Raw genomic sequence first — 18296 nt, 5'->3', positions numbered from 1 at the left:
TCCCTATTATGGATCTTCTATTATATTGAAATCTCGAATGCTAAAGAAGTCATCCGAATAGTTTATTTTCCTATCTCTTAATTAAATATATTCACCATACAGCTTTTCAACGATAATCAATGTATTTCATTATTAAACAAAAATCATTATTAATTGTACATAGCTGGTGTACATTTCATCTTATATTATTTTTATAATGAAATATAAAAATTCAAATAAGTCAAGAATTTCAAGAGTTTGTAATTCATGCAGAATCCAAAAACTAAAATGTGATAGAGAAAGGCCATCTTGTAAAAGATGTCTAAAAAACAAGAGGCCATGCTATTATGACACTAGCTCTCCAGTTCTGATTCTTAATTCCGTAAATATCCCTTTAGGCAACGATAGATTGATAGAAATGACTTCAAAAGATTTCCCTACAATTTCTAATGAAAAATCTAAAAGTACCACTAGCGAAAACTATTCTATATTCCAATCACATGATTTAAACTTAAATTATAATGTATCATTATGGAACGCTAGAGATATGTATGTCAGCCAAGGTCCATCAACATATTTAGACTTCCCCTATGGACCACATAGTATTGCTCAGTATGATCCATTCAGTAGAATTTTTTGCTCTTGCACACATGGTACAGTATTAGCTGATCTACAAAACAAATTAGATAGGATATCATTATCAAATAATATCACAACTATGGACTCTAATACTGATTCCATTAATCCAGGTGAAATTATCAGCCCTCTACAGTTTCTTAAGGAAGCTATTACCCATTGGGCTAAAAACACAAATAGGAACATCACAAACCAGTTGCCACCAGAGTATTTCAATACAATTTATACAATAGAAGATAGAATAAACCCTAAATTGATGTCAACAATTCAAGAACTTATTCAAAAGGTAGAGCTACTCCTACCTAACATGCAAAATATCAGCATCATTCTTCTCTATTTTTATGAAAATGTATACCCATTTTACCCATTGATCGAAATACCAACATTTGAAAACAATTTAAAAGAGATATTGGAGTTTCAAACGAATGGATATTATAAGATTATTATAAATAAAGAGGATATTCGACGGAAAATAGAAACTTTAGTGTTATTTCTTTTAATAATTGTGATTAGTTTAAGAGATCCAAAATTTGGGCTAGATAATGATCAGACTATGCATCCAATCCAATTAGCAAATAATATCATGATAATATCTGAAAAACTTCTATCATTACTCAATGGGTTTAAGTTTACTAGTGAAAACGCACTTGCATGCTTACTTTATTCTTATATTTCGGAATATTTAAATCCAGGAAATGACGAAATGCATGTTACACATAATGGGATCCTAATATTGAAGTGTCTTACAGAATTAGCAATTACATTAGGGTTACATGAAGAGCCATCGCAATTCTCTAGATATAAGGCGGATACATTTTCAACTCATTCGTATTTTAGACTCAGGTATAAACTATGGTTAGGCATTCAAACATTAAGAATGTTGATGATTACAGCGGATGGTGGCTGTACAATTCTAGATCAATTATATTTGGAAAACTATTTCAGTAATAGAGATGATTTATTAGATTTTCCTTTTGGATATATGATGTCAATGTCTGAATTTGAAAAAAAATTATTTGAATTACAAAAGGATAAATATCAAGTTCATATTAAACTTACACGACTAATGAATCATTGCAATAAATCTTCCCGAACGCAAAACCTTATAGAAATATCGGAAAATATTAACAATCTAGGAGCATTTATTTCTCAAAAGTTTCCATTACCTGATGCATCACAACCTATTCTAGCGACAAATATCTTTGTTGAAGAATGGAGAGGGGCTAAGTTTAAATTTGAAGAAATTAAAATGGTTGAAACTTTAAAGGTTAATATTCTGTATTTATCTAGCGTATTAAGTATTTATAATACATTAATGTTCCACTTTGAGCGTAATATCACAGAAAATGAAGAACGAAATGAAAAATTTTATCATTTTTATCTAGTAAAGGGATTTGGTTGCTACTTGGAACTGCTCACGCTAATACTTCAATATTTTGAAAATGAATTTTCCCCTTATACTAAAATCAATTATGAATATTCTCTCAATAAAGGAATCACATTTCTTATGATAAAATTATGGATAGCTCAGCTGTCATATATCTTGAGGTTTTCACGCAAAAATGAGATATTAATTAATCAATTAGCTGATTCAAGATATTCCGAGATTCATTCAAAATTAGAGAATGAAAGGGCAATTGTTAGTTACATGATTGATTCAATATCTAGCCATATGGGGCTAATTTGTATTTTAATAACTGCTAAATTTGGATATTGTTATATCGGCTGTTCTCAAGTTATTTTAATGATAAACTATTTTCTTTATTTAGTAAACAATAGCTACTTAGGCCAAATTCAAAATGCATACTGGACCAACGTAATTAATCACACTCAAATATCTACTAAAATTGTTGATAAAATGAATTTGAAATGGGGGTTAAGTGCAAGTAATACCAATTTTATTGAGAAATATTAAAATGGGGATGTATATTAAACAGTTTTGATTTTAGAATTATTACAGTGTTAAAGGCAACTTTAGATGAAAGTAATTTAAATATTAATCAGTCAACCATCCCAATAGATACAGGAATGAGCCCATTGATGGGGGGAAATGATCAAGTTGACTTTAATCAACTTTTAGAAGATAATTTCGACTTATTTATGAGCATTTTAGATGACAATCTGGGGAATGTTCCTCTGCTGTAATAGAACTACCGTTTTGATTAGTTCATATCCTGCAAATTACATAGTTTTATTTTAAAATTAAACAAACAAACAGCCAAGTGCTTGTAACTGTAATTAAAAAAATAAAAAAAAGGTACTTTTCATACTACATTAAATTTATCTCACCAGCTATAATTCCTGGTAAATATTCTTAGGCGAAGGATGTAAGAATCGCTTTTAAACATCATGTGATATCTACCTTCCAGCCAAAGCTACAACGTAATACAATATTTTTAAAATTTTCAGCGTAAAATAATACAGGAAAAGCGTTAATATATTTTCTTTTAACATTTACCCCTAATTTTTCTGCAAAAAAAAAGAAATTAAAATCTTAAATTTCTTAAAGTCCGATGAAGGTAAGATCCTTCGTAGTTAGTTGAGGACACATCACTTGAATAACAGTATGCTTGATACTTGAATTTGAAATTGTGAAACAATGCATTGAGCATTGTTGTTTACAATCTAATATTAGGCTTTTATTCCTTCTTTAAAAACAATGTATATTCGGTAAATGAACTTTAGCTATTATTTCGCTCTCGCTGCATTGTGTAATGACAACTTTTCGATCTAAAAAGGTAATTGGTCACCCTGATCAGTTAGCAAGAAGAAATATGTCTCCTAATTCTCATTCAAAATATAAGAAAAAGAAAATAAGATATTGGAGCCCGCCATCATCAGTTATCAAACTTAGAATTTTATTTTTGACTGTATCTCTCATTTGTGGCTGCCTATTATTATTGTTTCTAAATAAGAGCTCTGAGATTGTTTCGTATGCCCCAAAAGCTTACTTACCATCTTGGCTACCAGGATCAAGAAATTCTAATATAGTTTATTCTAAAAATGAGCTGGCAAATGTTGATATAAATAGTAGGGTTCGGAATACCAACACAGAAAGGTCCTCCATTTCTCTACCAAATTTACGTCAACCGTATAAATCTCTAACTATTTCAGGATTTGCCTCTCAATTAAATTTAGCAAAGTCGTCTATATTCAAAAAAATCGGTCTCAAAATAAATGATCCTTCTGATCCAGCAAATTTAGAGAGGATAAGATTTTCAAGTGAGAATTTACTCACATGTGATGATCTGGCATATTCTAACCAGATTTTATATTCAACTGAACGGATTATCATCAAAGATAATATTAAGATGATCAAGGATGAAATTTTAAAGCCATCTGATTGGCTCTCTGATAAATTTACAAGTCCAGAGGATTCTACTTTAACAGAAGAAGACCTATTATCTCAAAAATGGGGTAGATTTGGTACCTCGAGTGTTTGGGTGGAAAGTTTACAGTATTACATAACTGTTTCCCGTATCACATACTCTGCAGATGGTAAGAAGTCAGAACCTGATGTATCTTTAGTTCGTGGACAATTATTTGATAGGAATTGGAATGAAGTTAAAGGTAAATATATTCCAAAATTACACACTTATTCCAACGATCGAGAAAGACATAATAACCCGAGACATAAAGCTTGTGAGGAGGTTATTAATGATCCCCTTTCATATTACAATTGTTTAAACGCTAAATCAAGCAACTCGAAACCACAAGATGAGAAAGAGTGGAACAAATTTTTAATAAAGAATTATATTGTTTATCCAAAAACGTTTCACTTTGAATTCAATGCGGTGGGTAAAGGGAAAGGTATGGAAGATCCACGTATCATTTTAAGAAAAACTGCAGGGTTTGAAGAACCAATGGTTGTTTTTAACTTGGATAATGGCCATGGGAGAAAGATGTTTAGTTTATTTCCTCATAGATCCGAGCGTGACTTATTACAATTCAACTATCACGAAGATGGTAATACAGTTCAGAAAAATTGGACTCCATTTTTCTCTAAGGAGGATTTGACAGGCTTAACAGATTTTTACTCTGGTTACGTTCATTTCATTAAAAGAATGCACCCTTTAGAAATCCTAAGGTGCTCTTTAGTTGATGGTTCATGTAAAATGGTATACAAGTCTCGAATTTCAAGTGAGAAAAATATTGATATTATCCGTGGTGGAACTCAATATGTCCCATTACCTACCATTTTGCCTGAGGTTTACGGTAAACAAATATGGATTGGGTTTCCAAAATTACACATAAATAAGTGCGGCTGTGGTGAAAGATTCTACAGACCTATGCTATCAATACTGGTTGAAGAGAATGGAGTATTTAATCAAGAGATGCTTGTACCTTCATTAGATTTTGAAACGGATGTTTTGTCATGGGACGAGAAAAATAGCGCATGTGGTGGATTTAATGTCATGTCTCCAAATTCGATATCTGCCTGGGAAGTTTTAGCTCAGGATCCTAAAACTAAAAGATTCGATGATTATTTAACACTAACATATGGTGAATCGGATTCAAGATCATCAGTAATTACCGTGAGAGGTATTCTTGATTATGTGCTAAATATATATAAACAAAAAAATCTACAAGACACTTACAAAGATACCCTGCTTGATGATTTTATAATCAAAACCAGTTTTAAATGTGTAGCAGATTCGGCGGCCCGTACATGTAAAGAATATGGATTAACACATCCTGAAAAAACTACAGATACTGACACCACTATGAATGTTGCCAAGCAATCTAATTCCTTGTAACTTAGTTCTTAAATTTTATATTAGATACATCTGGTAATATAAATAAATATTCTAGGCATAATAATACATAATAATTTAATAATTCTAACATTGGCCAATATAAGTTCAATCTCATACTATTTAATTATAACATTCCTAAAATACAAAAGAAAGTAGGCATAAAAAGTGGCTTATTATAGTATGTTTTTTTAGAGTGGAAAAATTGGTAATATGTACTAGATAAGAATTTTCAGTATTTTAATGACTTTAAATCGAGAACCTTTGCCAAGCCCGAAAAACCTCATCTAGAAAATATTTCCTAACACAGTGTTGCTATTTGATCGGACTTCGGTTACTAATTGTTCTAGATTCAAAATTCCAGATGATAATAACTCTTTTGATTGATATCAATATAGTTTGTTATATTGAGTCAGAAAACAAGAGAAACGTTTTCGTCTGATATGCCTTTTTTTCTACTGTGTTTATTTTCAGTGACATTTTTTTAAGGAAAATAAGTGAATAGTTGAAGCACCGGATTCTATGCCAATACCATGAATGAGCTACCTGTACTATATATCTCAAAGCCAGAGGGAAAATTAATGTTTTCCATGCAATATTTTTTATATCGTGTGTATCCTAGTATTGATTGTCTTAAAGTCATGGGTTGTTTATTTTCTACAATTTAAAGAGTCATCATCATAGTTTGAATAGATAAGATGTTCTATTTTTATATATTAAATACAATACTTGTTATTTCAAGAAGCACTAAAAGAAATATATCCCTTGTTTAAACTAGTTTTTTTTTTACACCAAATATCACCATTTTTTTTAATTCATCAATAATTATATTTTTAATAAATAAAAAAAATGGTTAATAAAAAGTTGAACAAAGAGTTCAGTTATTATACTGATACAGATTATACAAATTTCTCTGATACAGATCTGTCTTTAAAAACTGAGTCAAGTTCAAGACTTTTACAATTAAGCTCAAACACAAAGGCCAAATCAAAATATTCTTGTAACTATTCGAAGCCTAATAAATTATTTTCAAAATTAAGAAAATATAATCAAAAATTCACACATATGATACATTCTAGACTCCACATTCGAGAAACAAAACTTTCTAAATCAATAATATTTAGTGTTTTTGTTTTCATAATCTTTTTAATAACTAATCATTATTCTTCTAAAGAATATAAAATATCATACTCTTACTATAGCCCAGTTTTGTTCTACAAACAATATTCAGTCGATAGGATAAAGGGACTATTAGATCTAGACTTATCTTCCAAATTTAATTCAATTTCTTATATAGAAAACCTACCAATTAATTCGAAGATAATAGATGACAAATATCAAACCTTTAGATTTAAGGGATACACTCCAAATATGCGATTTGATCAATTAAAAATGTTGGAAAATAATAAAAACACTAATAATAAAGATATAGTGAAGTTTGATAATCATATTGATGAAGGCACGCTGGTAAAAGCAAGTTGTGAGGATTTAGAACATAATGGTGAAGTTCAATACTCAAAAGAGCGTACAATACTGAAAGATGATTTAATTGCTGTTCGGAAAAATATTTTGACTAAAGATGATTTTATTACAAACATAATTAAGAATCACGAAGACAGTGAAAAAGATATGAAAGTAGAAGATATTATTCGTAAGAAATGGTTTAAATTTGGTACTTCAAGTGTGTGGTTGGAGAAAGAGCAATGTTACCTTGCAATTTCGCGAATTCTTTATTCCAGCGAAGGTATTAAAACGAAACCTGTTGTTTCAGTTTTAAGAGCTCAAACTTTTGATAAAAATTGGAAAGAAATAATAGGCAAAAGAATCCCAAGAGTTGATGTAGATTTACCACAAAATCTTGAAGTTGAGTTGGAAAAAGTTGATAGAGAGTTTGGGATATCTTTCTCATGTGAACATTTAAAAGGGAACCCTACTGCATATGATAAATGCTTAGTTAAACAAGCAAATGGGTATTTGAAAGACTCTCAAAGAAGAGATAAACTATTAGATCGTTATTTTGTCACTTATCCAACCATATTTAGATTTCCTTTCAAGAGTGATGGTAACTTTTTGGGAGCAGAAGATCCACATATTGTATTAAGAGAAAAAAATGGAGTTGAGGAACCAATTGTTGTTTTCAATATGGATAATGGACATGGAAGAAGGATGCATGCATATTTACCACACCGTAGTTTTGATCAAATGATAGAATTTAAATTTAATGATGAAGAGATGAAATCAACGGAAAAAGGTTGGGCCCCATTTTACAAAAGAGAGTACAATGAAGAAAGTATCTCTTCGCTATCAAGAGGTTCTATTCATTTCATTTACAACTTCCAACCTTTGGAAATTTTGAAATGTTCATTAAATGATGGATTATGTGAAAAAATATTCCAAACTCAATCTTTAGGATTAGAAAGTGGATCTTTACTAAAAGATGTTACCGGTGGGACACAATTCCGATCTCTGCCATCATCTTTACCATTGATTGAAAACAAGAATATATGGGTTGGATTTTCTAAATATAAAGCAACCGATTGTAAATGCGGACACTCATTTTATAGGCCCATGCTACAAGTGTTGCTAGAATCAAATGGGGTGTTTTATATGGACCTTTTCTCACCTTCTATGGACTTTGATTCTGACATATTAAGTTGGGATGAGAAAAATTTTAACTGTGGTGGTATAAACCAAATGGCCCCTAATTCCATTGCCTCTTGGGAGATTTTAAAACAAGATGTGGCTACCCAAAAATATTATGATTACATGACGTTCACATATAGTGAATCTGACACATTATCTAAAGCTATGGTCATCAAGGGTTTATTAAATTATATATTGAAAACCTATACAGAGAAAGGTATCGACGAGGAATATAGTATTAACAGTCATACAGATTATATTATGGGCTCTGCATTAAAATGTGTGGAAGCTCAAGCCCATGATAGGTGTACAGAATATTTACAGCTTCATTCATAGAACCCTTGCGATTCTATATAATTGTGTAACATATTTAGATATACTTCTATAATAGCAAATTAGGCTGCGTAAATTAAAAAAAAAAAAATAAATAAAAAAATAAAACTACGTCGTGATAGTTACTGCTATAGGCAATCTTGATATTTATGCATACCTGGTATCTTCCTGCGACGTTTTTTTCCATTCTTTTCGGTCAAAATTTCTCCATACTTAATAATGAAGTTAGAAATTTCAGATTGGAAAAATCGCATTGAAGCCAAGGGATTGATACCTTGAAAAATTAAATACAAGGATAGATTTGGGTTACAAATGAAGTTTAGCTATTAAGTAAATGGAAAAAAACTAATAATTCATAATTTATTTTCTAGAGTATATAACATTTAAATAAAAACAATAAAAATATTTGACTATATACGTTGTTAATTTGGCTTATTGAAATAAGAAAAAATACAAAACAAAAAAAACAGGACAAGCTATTAGGTTTATAATTATATTTTTTGAAAACTTCTTCCCCTAATTTTATATTGTACTTTTGATAATAGTATAATAAGAATATCTTATTTTATTTTGTACCCCTTCAACCTAATTTTATTGCTATTTTGCCATTTTACTGTTATTTTTTTTTGAGTCATAAGTTATCAAATTATACAAAGATCTGAAAAGTTGTTACAAAATGGTAAGTAGTGATCAAGAGGATGAAAACGCGTTTCTTATGGAGGATCTTACTTCAGGGCCTAATTCAAATGAAAGTAAAGCCCCAAAAGTTGAAGGAGTGGTAGTACAGGGGAAAGAAATTGATAATGATACGAATTTCCATGAACAGGATAACTTTATTAATTATGATGAGGATGAATATGAGGATGAAGAAATTGATGATTATTTGGATTTTACTCCTGTGCATCATCATCAAAGAACAAGAAACCATCAAAATTATATTCGTCGTATATTCGGTCGGACCTTTCATTTGTTTAGGAGGTGGAATATTCTTAGACTTTCTTCTTTTACCATAAGAAGACTATTCAGTAAAAGGAACTTAATTGTCTTATTACTATGTTCCACATTAGTGACTATTATTTTCCCCTTTAGAGGTGAAAATTCTATTGTATCTACCAGCTATTACAATTATGTGTCACCTTTTTTCCAATTAGATGAAGTTGCCTTTAAGAAAGATATGAAAGAAATTAATGTAATATCATATCTGAATCACAAATCCTTAAATAAGTTTCCAACTAATTCTAGGATGATTCTTGATGAATATGAAGATTTTGATATCACAGGGTTTGTATCAAATTTAGATATAAATAATTTGATCGCCAAGAAAAAAGAAAAATTAGATTCTCAAGGATATTTGACTGATAATAAAAAGCAAGATTCTAAAAATAAATTAATGTCAGTTAAAGAATTTGAATTAATGTTAACAAATGATTATAATTCTTTAGCCACATGTGAAGATTTAGAATATAAATCTAGAATATATTATTCTAAGAAACAAAAATTTATTAATGATGATTTAATCAATTTAAGAAGAGAATTACTTAGAAAAGATGATGAACTTAGTAAATTAATTAAGGATGAAGAAGATATTACAAAGACATCAGAAGAAGAGGTTATTAAGAAAAAATGGTTTAAATTTGGATCTTCTAGTGTTTGGATGGAATCTGAACAATGTTTCATTACAGTGACTCGTGTATTATATTCCAAAAATGGTAAGAGAGAGGAACCAGAGGTTTCATTCATTAGAGCACAAGCCTTTGATAGAGATTGGAATGAGATTAAAAATAAAAGAATTCCATTATTAGATTTGCGATTACCTGATGATATTACGGCAGACTTGAAAAAAATTAATCAAGAATATGGGCTAACTGATTCATGTGAAAATATTATTGATGATCCTGTCACTTATGATAAGTGTTTAGTAGAGCATACAAAGAATTATTTAAAGGATTCTAAAAGAAGAGATCAATTATTAGAAAGATATTTTGTTACATATCCAACCATATATTCAGTACCTCATAAACTTGGTGGACTTTTCAAAGGTCCTGAGGATCCTAAAATTATTCTTAAGAGGACTTCCAGATATGAAGAGCCTATAGTTATATTTAATATGCATGATGATGATGAAAATAAAAGAAGAATGTTCTCTTTATCACCACATCGTAGTTTTGAAAAAATTGTTAAATTTAATATTCAAGGACGTAAACAACAAACTTTGGAGAAAAATTGGACACCATTTTTCACTAAGGATGATCTTGTTTTTTCTACATTATCTCGTGGGTTTATCCACTTCATTTATTCATTTAGCCCCTTTGAAGTTGTTAAATGTTCATTAAATGATGGATATTGTGAATTAGTATTTGAAAAAAAGACATTAGAATTAACTGATCAAAATAAATTTGATGGTCAACGTGGTGGTACACAATTCATACCATTACCTTCCATAATTCCTAAGGTTACTGGGAAGCAGATATGGGTTGGTATCCCTAAATTACATATAAAGAAATGTGGATGTAGTGAACGGTTTTATAGACCAATGTTATCATTATTAGTGGAAAGTAATGGTATTTATCATCAAGAATTGATCGTTCCATCGTTAGATTTCAATTTAGATATATTGAATTGGGGAAATGATGGTACTGATTGTGATAAATTCAATGTTATGTCACCAAATTCAATTGCATTTTGGGACGTTATTGGACAAGATCCCAAGACAAAGCAATTTGATGATTATATGATTTTAACTTTCAGTGAAGCTGATTCTAATTCCAAGATTATAACAATTAAGGGATTATTGAATTATATCTTGGGAATGTATTCTGTAAAGGATATTGACGAAGATTTTATTCCATCACGTAATTCTGATCAAATATTGGGGAAAACATTGAATTGTCTTGTCAATTATGCCAAGGACAAATGTAAGAGTTATGGTAATTTGCATAATAATGAAGCCTATGAAATGAAGAAGAAGAAGGAAGAGGAAGAGAAGAGGAAGAAGGAAGAGGAAGCTAAGAAGAAGGAAGAGGAGGACAAGAGGAAGAAGGAGGAGGAGGACAAGAAGAAGAAAGAGCAAGATGATGAGAACAAGATAGAGCCAGATGATAAGAACAAGGAAAAGCAAGAAGAGACAAAAGAGGAGGCTTAGCCATCTGAAATATATATATTTTTTACTATACTTAATTAACTAATTGGCCAAACCCGACAATAATTGATAGATTACTTTAACCTTTGCAAGATTCAAGTATGTACATTTAATTAAAATACGATAATAATTAAAAAAGCAATAATAATACCTGTTGATTCTTGAATTATTTTTTTTTTTTATTTTTACACCTTTATCATTATTGTAAACATAAATCAATTATATCACAGCACCAACTAATATCATTAAGCAAGCACATTCATTTGCAATATCTGATAGTAACAAATCTTCCCCTTCATTTAACCCAAAACAAGCATTCTTATCAGAAACCAATGCAGAATTTGGGACCGGGTCTTATCATGAATGAACCGAAATACTTGTCCTGATAAGGAAATGGTTCCTTTCTCAAACAAGAAAAAAAACATAATATCTTGGCTATGTTTTTTATGCTAAAACACATATTCATATATAAATATATATATATAGTGCGTGGGGAAATAGTGTAATTAAATACCGAGTATATCTTGTGACTGTGAGAGGTTCCTGTATTCATATAATTAGTTTCTAGGAAGAATTATATTTTCCTAAGAAATATTAGTCGACACCTGGCAACTAAGTATGCATACCAAGCTTTTTCAAAAGATAACATATCCCATCTATCCATCCATTCTATTTGATTATGTTATCTGAAAACTCTTGGACATAATTATGTTGTGTGGTACCCAATGGATAACAAACCAAACGTCACCAAATATATTCAAACGAGTGCCTTTTTATTTTAAAAATTACAATTGTAAAAATAATAGCAAAAGACATTAGCACCATCTGACATACCTTGCGTACCTTCCAAAATTGTCTCGATACTTTTGCTGATTATTGATTATTATAGTATACTTTAGATTACTTGATCTTTTATTATGGGTGCATGCTCCTCTGGGATTAGTGACACCCACTTTTGTGTCGCAGCATTAACCGGCGCTATCACGCACATAGTACCCCTTTCGGACGTGTCGCACCCACTGAGGAAATTCTAGACCATGAATGTCAATCAGGCCAGCGGCTATATATCTTGACCAGATCGGGCTAGACCTCACCCCAATCGGAACGGACTACCGGAAATGGAACTTCACCTTTCTACTTCCAGATCGGGACACATCTAAAGGGCATTCCAAAAGCGTATATACTGCACCTCCATTTTGTACGGATGGTTCTCTGGGGTATCCACAGGAAACATGGTGGGTCATATTGTTGAAAAAACTGGTGTAATTGGGCCATTTAGCGCCTAAATAGTTGCGAATGACTATGAATGGCCAGGACTGATGGGGGGGGGGCGGGGTGACCTATATAGGTCATGAGGTTATTAACTATAATAATTTTAACTATAATGGTAGTTATTATAGGTAAAACAAGAAAAAAGAAAACCATTATGCTTGGATGTCTATAGCAAATTCTATCTTCTAGGCAAGTGAGTTCCTACATGTTCAATTCTTGTAAAAGGTCTTTTGGGTTTTGAAAGTTTCTGTATGTTTTGTTTTATATGTCGAAAAAATGTCAGAGTCTCAGACTTCCTGTTATAGAGAATTGCACCATCTGTTTTTGGATAGCTAGCATTTAGAAGACAGCGGTTGGCCTGAGTTAATGGTTGTATCTGAATCTTCTTGCTCTCTTGCAACTTTGAATTCTAGTATTTTGCACTTCTAGTTCTTGTTTACATTAATGTGTTCACACCCAAAGATCCTGCCAAGGCATTAACCATCGTTTGTACACCCAACTGCCCGGTTTAATAACTCACTTGCTTTTCATTCGTTCAAGTATTTTGTGCTTGTATATTGCACCTTAACAAGACTTGATTAAAATATATCGATAACCTCTATTTTAACGTTCATAATCCATATATAACAGTGAGTTGTTTAAACAATTTAATACGAGAATATCCCCCTTTATCACTACATCAAGAACATAAAATAAAAGCAAAAGCAAAAGCAAAAGCAAAAGCAAAAGCAAAAGCAAAAGCAAAAGCAAAAGCAAAAGCAAAAGCAAAAGCAAAAGCAAAAGCAAAAGCAAAAGCAAAAGCAAAAGCAAAAGCAAAAGCAAAAGCAAAAGCAAAAGCAAAAGCAAAAGCAAAAGCAAAAGCAACAGCAAAAGCAAACACTAACGCTAACGCAAACGCAAAAGATTGAAATCGTAATTAAGCACTACATCTTTATTTAAAAAAAAAATGGGGAAGTTTTTAGAATTCTTCAGTAACCCAGGTCAAAGACCTGCCATCTTCCATAGAGCACCTTTGATTGCATACGAAGGACATGATATTAATCCTAATCTGACTTCCAGTGACAGTAATGTCGAAGATAATACCGTAGCATTTGTAGAAAGTGATGATAATAAGGAACAAATCCAATATACAGTTCATGAAAAAGAAGAGCATTCTGAAAGAGTTATTTGTCACAGTGAAGATGAATTTGATGACAAGAAGAGTAATATCAATGTGGATGAAACTATGTCAGTTTCATCGGATTCCGATAACACTACCAAGAATTTCCAAATAGCTGAAGTTATGGTTCACAAGAAAGGTGACATTACAAGTTCTATTGGGTTCACTGGTTTGGAAAAGGGGTTGACTGATAAGACTTTGGACAAGTTGGTTTATTTTGCCGGTTCTCAAGCCATGTTTATTCTAATGTGGACTATTTTAATTATTTGGATTGTCTTGGGTGGTGTCTATAGAGCTCCTGACGTTTGGCAAGTTGTTATGCAAGATGGTCAATCCATTCAATGTTACATTTGGGATACTTTATTGATGCGTCAACAATTGATGAGTACTCATGAACAAGTTCTTGTCTGTGCAAGTTTAAGATCTCGTTTATTGGCTTTCAAAGAATTTATTCTAAGAAGGAAAAATTCTGAAGAACAAGACGATGAAACTGTCAATGAAGAAGATATGTTGAACTTGGAATTAAATGAATCTGATATGGCTGGTGATATCCCCATGGAAACTTGGTATGATAAATTGGCTACTCTTTCTAGTGAATGGCAGGGTTCTTTGTATTTCATCATCATTTATTGGCTAGGTGTTATCGTTTGGATTGCATGTGGTGTTATCCCATCAAATGCTGGTAATAACCCTCCATACACTGGTGAAACGACGGGTAAAAATCCACGTCTACAAAAATTCAGCAACACTTGGCAAATGTATATCAATACTGCTACTGCAGTGGCATTATTGATTTCCTCGACTTTCTTACAAAACATTAGAGCAAGACATGATATTTTCATCGGTAGATATTTGTCGTCGGTTTATGATGTCGATAGAATGATTGATTTGAAATTAAGAAATTACTTCAATGATTTCCATACACCTAACCCAGTGATTGAAGTTCCTGAACAAAAGAGAAGTTGGTCTGAAAAACATATTGATACTTACGCCGATGTCATCGGTACTGGGTTTGGTATTATCATTACCATAGTAGCTTTTGCTGTTTGGGTTGGTATTGGTAATACCTTACATTGGGACGATGATTGGTGGTTAATTATTGGTACTTACACTGGTTTGATGGGTTTCCTGGATGGGTTTGTCATTAGAAACGTCTATTTCAGAATAATGAGAACTGAAGAAGAACAATTTGAGTTGGTAGCTAATGCAGATGTCGAATTGATGGAATTAGTTGGAATCACATGTCCCGAGGAATACCGTTACCAAGAATTCGACAGAAACATGAAATCTATCGGGTATAGAATCTCCAAAACCATGAACTATTTCTGTTCTACTACTTTCAGTGTCTATGTGTCCATTGCCGTTATTGTCGGTTTAATTTGTGCCGCTTCCGGTATGAGATGGAGTACCATGGGTCAATTGATTTGTAACACCCCTACCATGATCATTGAAGAATTCTTCTTATTGGTCCTATTACAGGCACACAATTGGGCTGATAAACAACGTAGAATGGAAGTGTCTGCCCTATTGGCACGTAGAAAAATCATTTTGAATTATGTGGAAAGATATTTCTAAACAATTGATGACATTCTTATTTCTAAAAAAATTTTTACCTTCTTCTTCGTCTCCCTTATTTATTATTGTTATGCTGTCGTAGATATAGATTCATTCATTACTTTTTTTTGGTTTTTTACACTTTAATATTACTATCTTTTTTTTGTCTCTTCTTATTCCATGGGAGTTATATTTATTTTATTTATATATATTTTTTTGTTATTAGTTTTTCCCTCTCAAACATATTTATAGCTATTTAAGTTGTCTAACATAACTTGTATATAAATATATCTGTGTGCGTAAGTGTGTATATATACCTATTTATGTATATATATTTCGTGGCGCCTCCAGAGTTTTGCTTACTAATATTCAGATTAATTTCAGAATTTATGACACCCATATTCCAATTACCAGGCAAGGAATGTCCAGATGTACGATAAAAATGAAAGAAAAAAAAAGAAACCTCGTCTACATGTAGATTGGTCCGTTTAGGGTAACTCCATACATGCGCCACAATTTCCTAAAACAGACAAATATCTGACCATGTCCCGATTCCAAAACAGCAATTCATTCATATCCTATTTGCATCCAAAGAGGAAATACCTTCCTGAAGACAGATTTTGCCTCCTCATTCTTAGATTTCTCTCGTATTACTGTTATCTATAATCTTTTACCATATCAACAGGAAAAATCAAACACGCAGTCCTTAATTACGTAATTCACGTCATATCGCGTCACGTTTTCTAAAACACATCACGTGTCATGACCTAACGGGTGTTCCGTGGAACCTCAAAAACCTGTCGGGATTGTGCACTTATAAGGAAATATCGGCACATGGCTCAGCCAGTGACTCGGATACGGTCATATCCCGTCTCGGCCTCGTCGGAAAGCATATCCGTTTCCAGTAGTCAGCCTAGATCTACGCCCGGGGGTGTTTCCGTTTTGGGAAGATCTGGCCGGGTGACGCGCGGCGGGGTGGCATTGTGTCGGCAAGATCTGGTGGCATCGCCGGCGCAGTCAGGGCCGCATCGGCCGTGTTGTAATGGGCGATTTCCTAATGCGGAAACATTCATTTACCATGCCGTCTTGTGCTCGTTATTTTTGCCAATTTGATCCAGGGATGTTTCGACGTTCGAACGATAGAGATTTATGTATAATATATATATATGTTAATGTTTCGATGTATTGGTGTATTACTGTGTTTGTATATATGTGTATCTATCTTATATATATATATATATATATATATATATATAGATTGATGGTCCCTGGATTTTGGTTGTTTTTTTAATATTTTTTTTTATTTTTAGTAGACGTCAGGTCGTGTGGTTATTAATATCGAGCCTGTCCACGTCAAGGCATGATTAGAAGTAGAACTAAAACTAATGAGTCCTCAGAAAGCTTCCGTCGTCAGGCGACGCGGTAACAAAAATTATTCTAGGAAAGGTTGTTTGCAATGCAAAAAGGCTCATACGAAGTGTAACGAGGTTAAACCAGTGTGTACTCGTTGTACAAGACTTAAGCTGGCATGTGTGTATCAATCTCGTACAGAGGCCAAGATCATTCATCTGTATAATAATGAGAGTTTTTTAAATCAAACAAATACACCCGCAGCAGTGGTTAATCCAGTAACTACTACTTCTAATACGGCGGCGACAGCAACTGCAGAACCAGTTTCCAAAGATATCACTTTTGTTCAGCACAACAATTTTAACAAGACTCCCTCAACGTTAGGAGCGTTTGTTCAAGATTGGATCCAAAATGAACAATCACATACTCATGACACTTCTACTTTTCTCTTTGACGTCTCAAAATTTTTCATTGATTCCGATATTCATCTTCTCACAGTCTTGAATTTCACTTGGAATACACGACGAAAACTATTACAAACTCATCTTCAAACATCATCCATTGATACCTCTACGACACTCCATGACCCTTCGTTCCTTCGGGAGCTTACATTGGAAACACTTCTCAAGAATGATCCTATCAAGTATGTTGTGGAAAACTCTCCACCACCTACTGTAGAACATTTAAATATTCTCAACTCGTTAGACTTGGCAGATGAGATCCTTGTTCGGTTCTGTTGGGATGTCGTAGGGTATGTTTTAAGAAACGATACATTCAACCTCTTACCAAATACCATTTTCCACGAAATTTTACTCAATTTCAATTCTATTTTCCATAATCATACCACTTTTATCGTAAACTTGGCAGCCTGTTTCTTGAAATCTGTTTATCAATCCCAAGGTAACACGAGTTTATCCAACGTTTGGGATAGATACATTCGATTACCCAGTTTGGAGGTATGCCAGAAATTCACACAAGCTTTGTTTCATCAATCCATGACAACAAACAATTTAAACATAATCACATCTTCTAATGATACTATGGATTTTATGCTCCTGTCTAATTTCGCTATTTTCCTTTATAAGGCAAACAATTATAATGATAATTTCAATTGGAGAAGACATATTAATGAATTGTTAAGGCTTTTGAAATTCACTGAAGATTTATATAAATTATCCAAACCCAAGCATAAAGATGTCAATCTAATCAATTCTTTTTATTTCATCAAGACATTTATTTGTGGTTCAGAAATTTTGGATTGGATCTTTTGTGATAATGGAGGGTCCATTTCCAATGAAATATATTTGAAATACCTGTTTAATAACAAAAATTTAAATTATAGAAAATTTTGGTTAGTAGGTAACAAATTCATTTGTCTTTCAGGTTATATGGTTAATATGTTCCCAATTTTGAAAAAAATCATTTACAAGATTTATCATCTAGAAAAAAACAAAATATTCTTATCGGTGGCATCATA

General features: G+C 32.1%; 6 protein-coding genes across 6 annotated transcripts in view; all 6 read left to right on the top strand.

Moving 5' to 3' along the window:
* Window positions 1-196: 196 nt before the first annotated feature.
* TBLA0B04800 (uncharacterized protein) lies at window positions 197-2530 on the top strand (the record flags this gene model as incomplete). Its single annotated transcript, XM_004178785.1, has 1 exon — window positions 197-2530. One exon carries the CDS (start codon window positions 197-199, stop codon window positions 2528-2530), a length of 2334 nt encoding a protein of 777 aa, XP_004178833.1.
* A 799-nt stretch (window positions 2531-3329) lies between these two features.
* TBLA0B04780 (uncharacterized protein) lies at window positions 3330-5372 on the top strand (the record flags this gene model as incomplete). The annotated part of the gene is made up of 1 exon (XM_004178784.1): window positions 3330-5372. One exon carries the CDS (start codon window positions 3330-3332, stop codon window positions 5370-5372), a length of 2043 nt encoding a protein of 680 aa, XP_004178832.1.
* Window positions 5373-6218: 846 nt separating this feature from the next.
* Window positions 6219-8348, top strand: TBLA0B04770 (uncharacterized protein; the record flags this gene model as incomplete). The annotated part of the gene is made up of 1 exon (XM_004178783.1): window positions 6219-8348. The coding sequence occupies one exon, from the start codon at window positions 6219-6221 to the stop codon at window positions 8346-8348; it is 2130 nt and encodes a 709-aa protein (XP_004178831.1).
* Window positions 8349-9021: 673 nt separating this feature from the next.
* On the top strand, window positions 9022-11487 carry TBLA0B04760 (uncharacterized protein; the record flags this gene model as incomplete). Its single annotated transcript, XM_004178782.1, has 1 exon — window positions 9022-11487. The coding sequence occupies one exon, from the start codon at window positions 9022-9024 to the stop codon at window positions 11485-11487; it is 2466 nt and encodes an 821-aa protein (XP_004178830.1).
* Window positions 11488-13702: 2215 nt separating this feature from the next.
* Window positions 13703-15490, top strand: FET4 (Fet4p; the record flags this gene model as incomplete). The annotated part of the gene is made up of 1 exon (XM_004178781.1): window positions 13703-15490. One exon carries the CDS (start codon window positions 13703-13705, stop codon window positions 15488-15490), a length of 1788 nt encoding a protein of 595 aa, XP_004178829.1.
* A 1364-nt stretch (window positions 15491-16854) lies between these two features.
* TBLA0B04740 (Zn(II)2Cys6 transcription factor domain-containing protein) overlaps window positions 16855-18296 on the top strand; it is a gene marked incomplete at both ends in the record, with an annotated part of 1956 nt that continues 514 nt past the window's right edge. Inside the window, one exon of the mRNA XM_004178780.1 lies at window positions 16855-18296. This exon is cut by the window's right edge and continues 514 nt beyond it. Within this exon, the coding sequence (XP_004178828.1) occupies window positions 16855-18296 (1442 nt within the window).

The sequence above is a fragment of the Henningerozyma blattae genome, chromosome 2 (assembly GCF_000315915.1).
Source record: "Henningerozyma blattae CBS 6284 chromosome 2, complete genome".
NCBI lineage: Eukaryota > Fungi > Ascomycota > Saccharomycetes > Saccharomycetales > Saccharomycetaceae > Henningerozyma > Henningerozyma blattae.
This window is presented reverse-complemented; position numbering and strand designations above follow the sequence as displayed.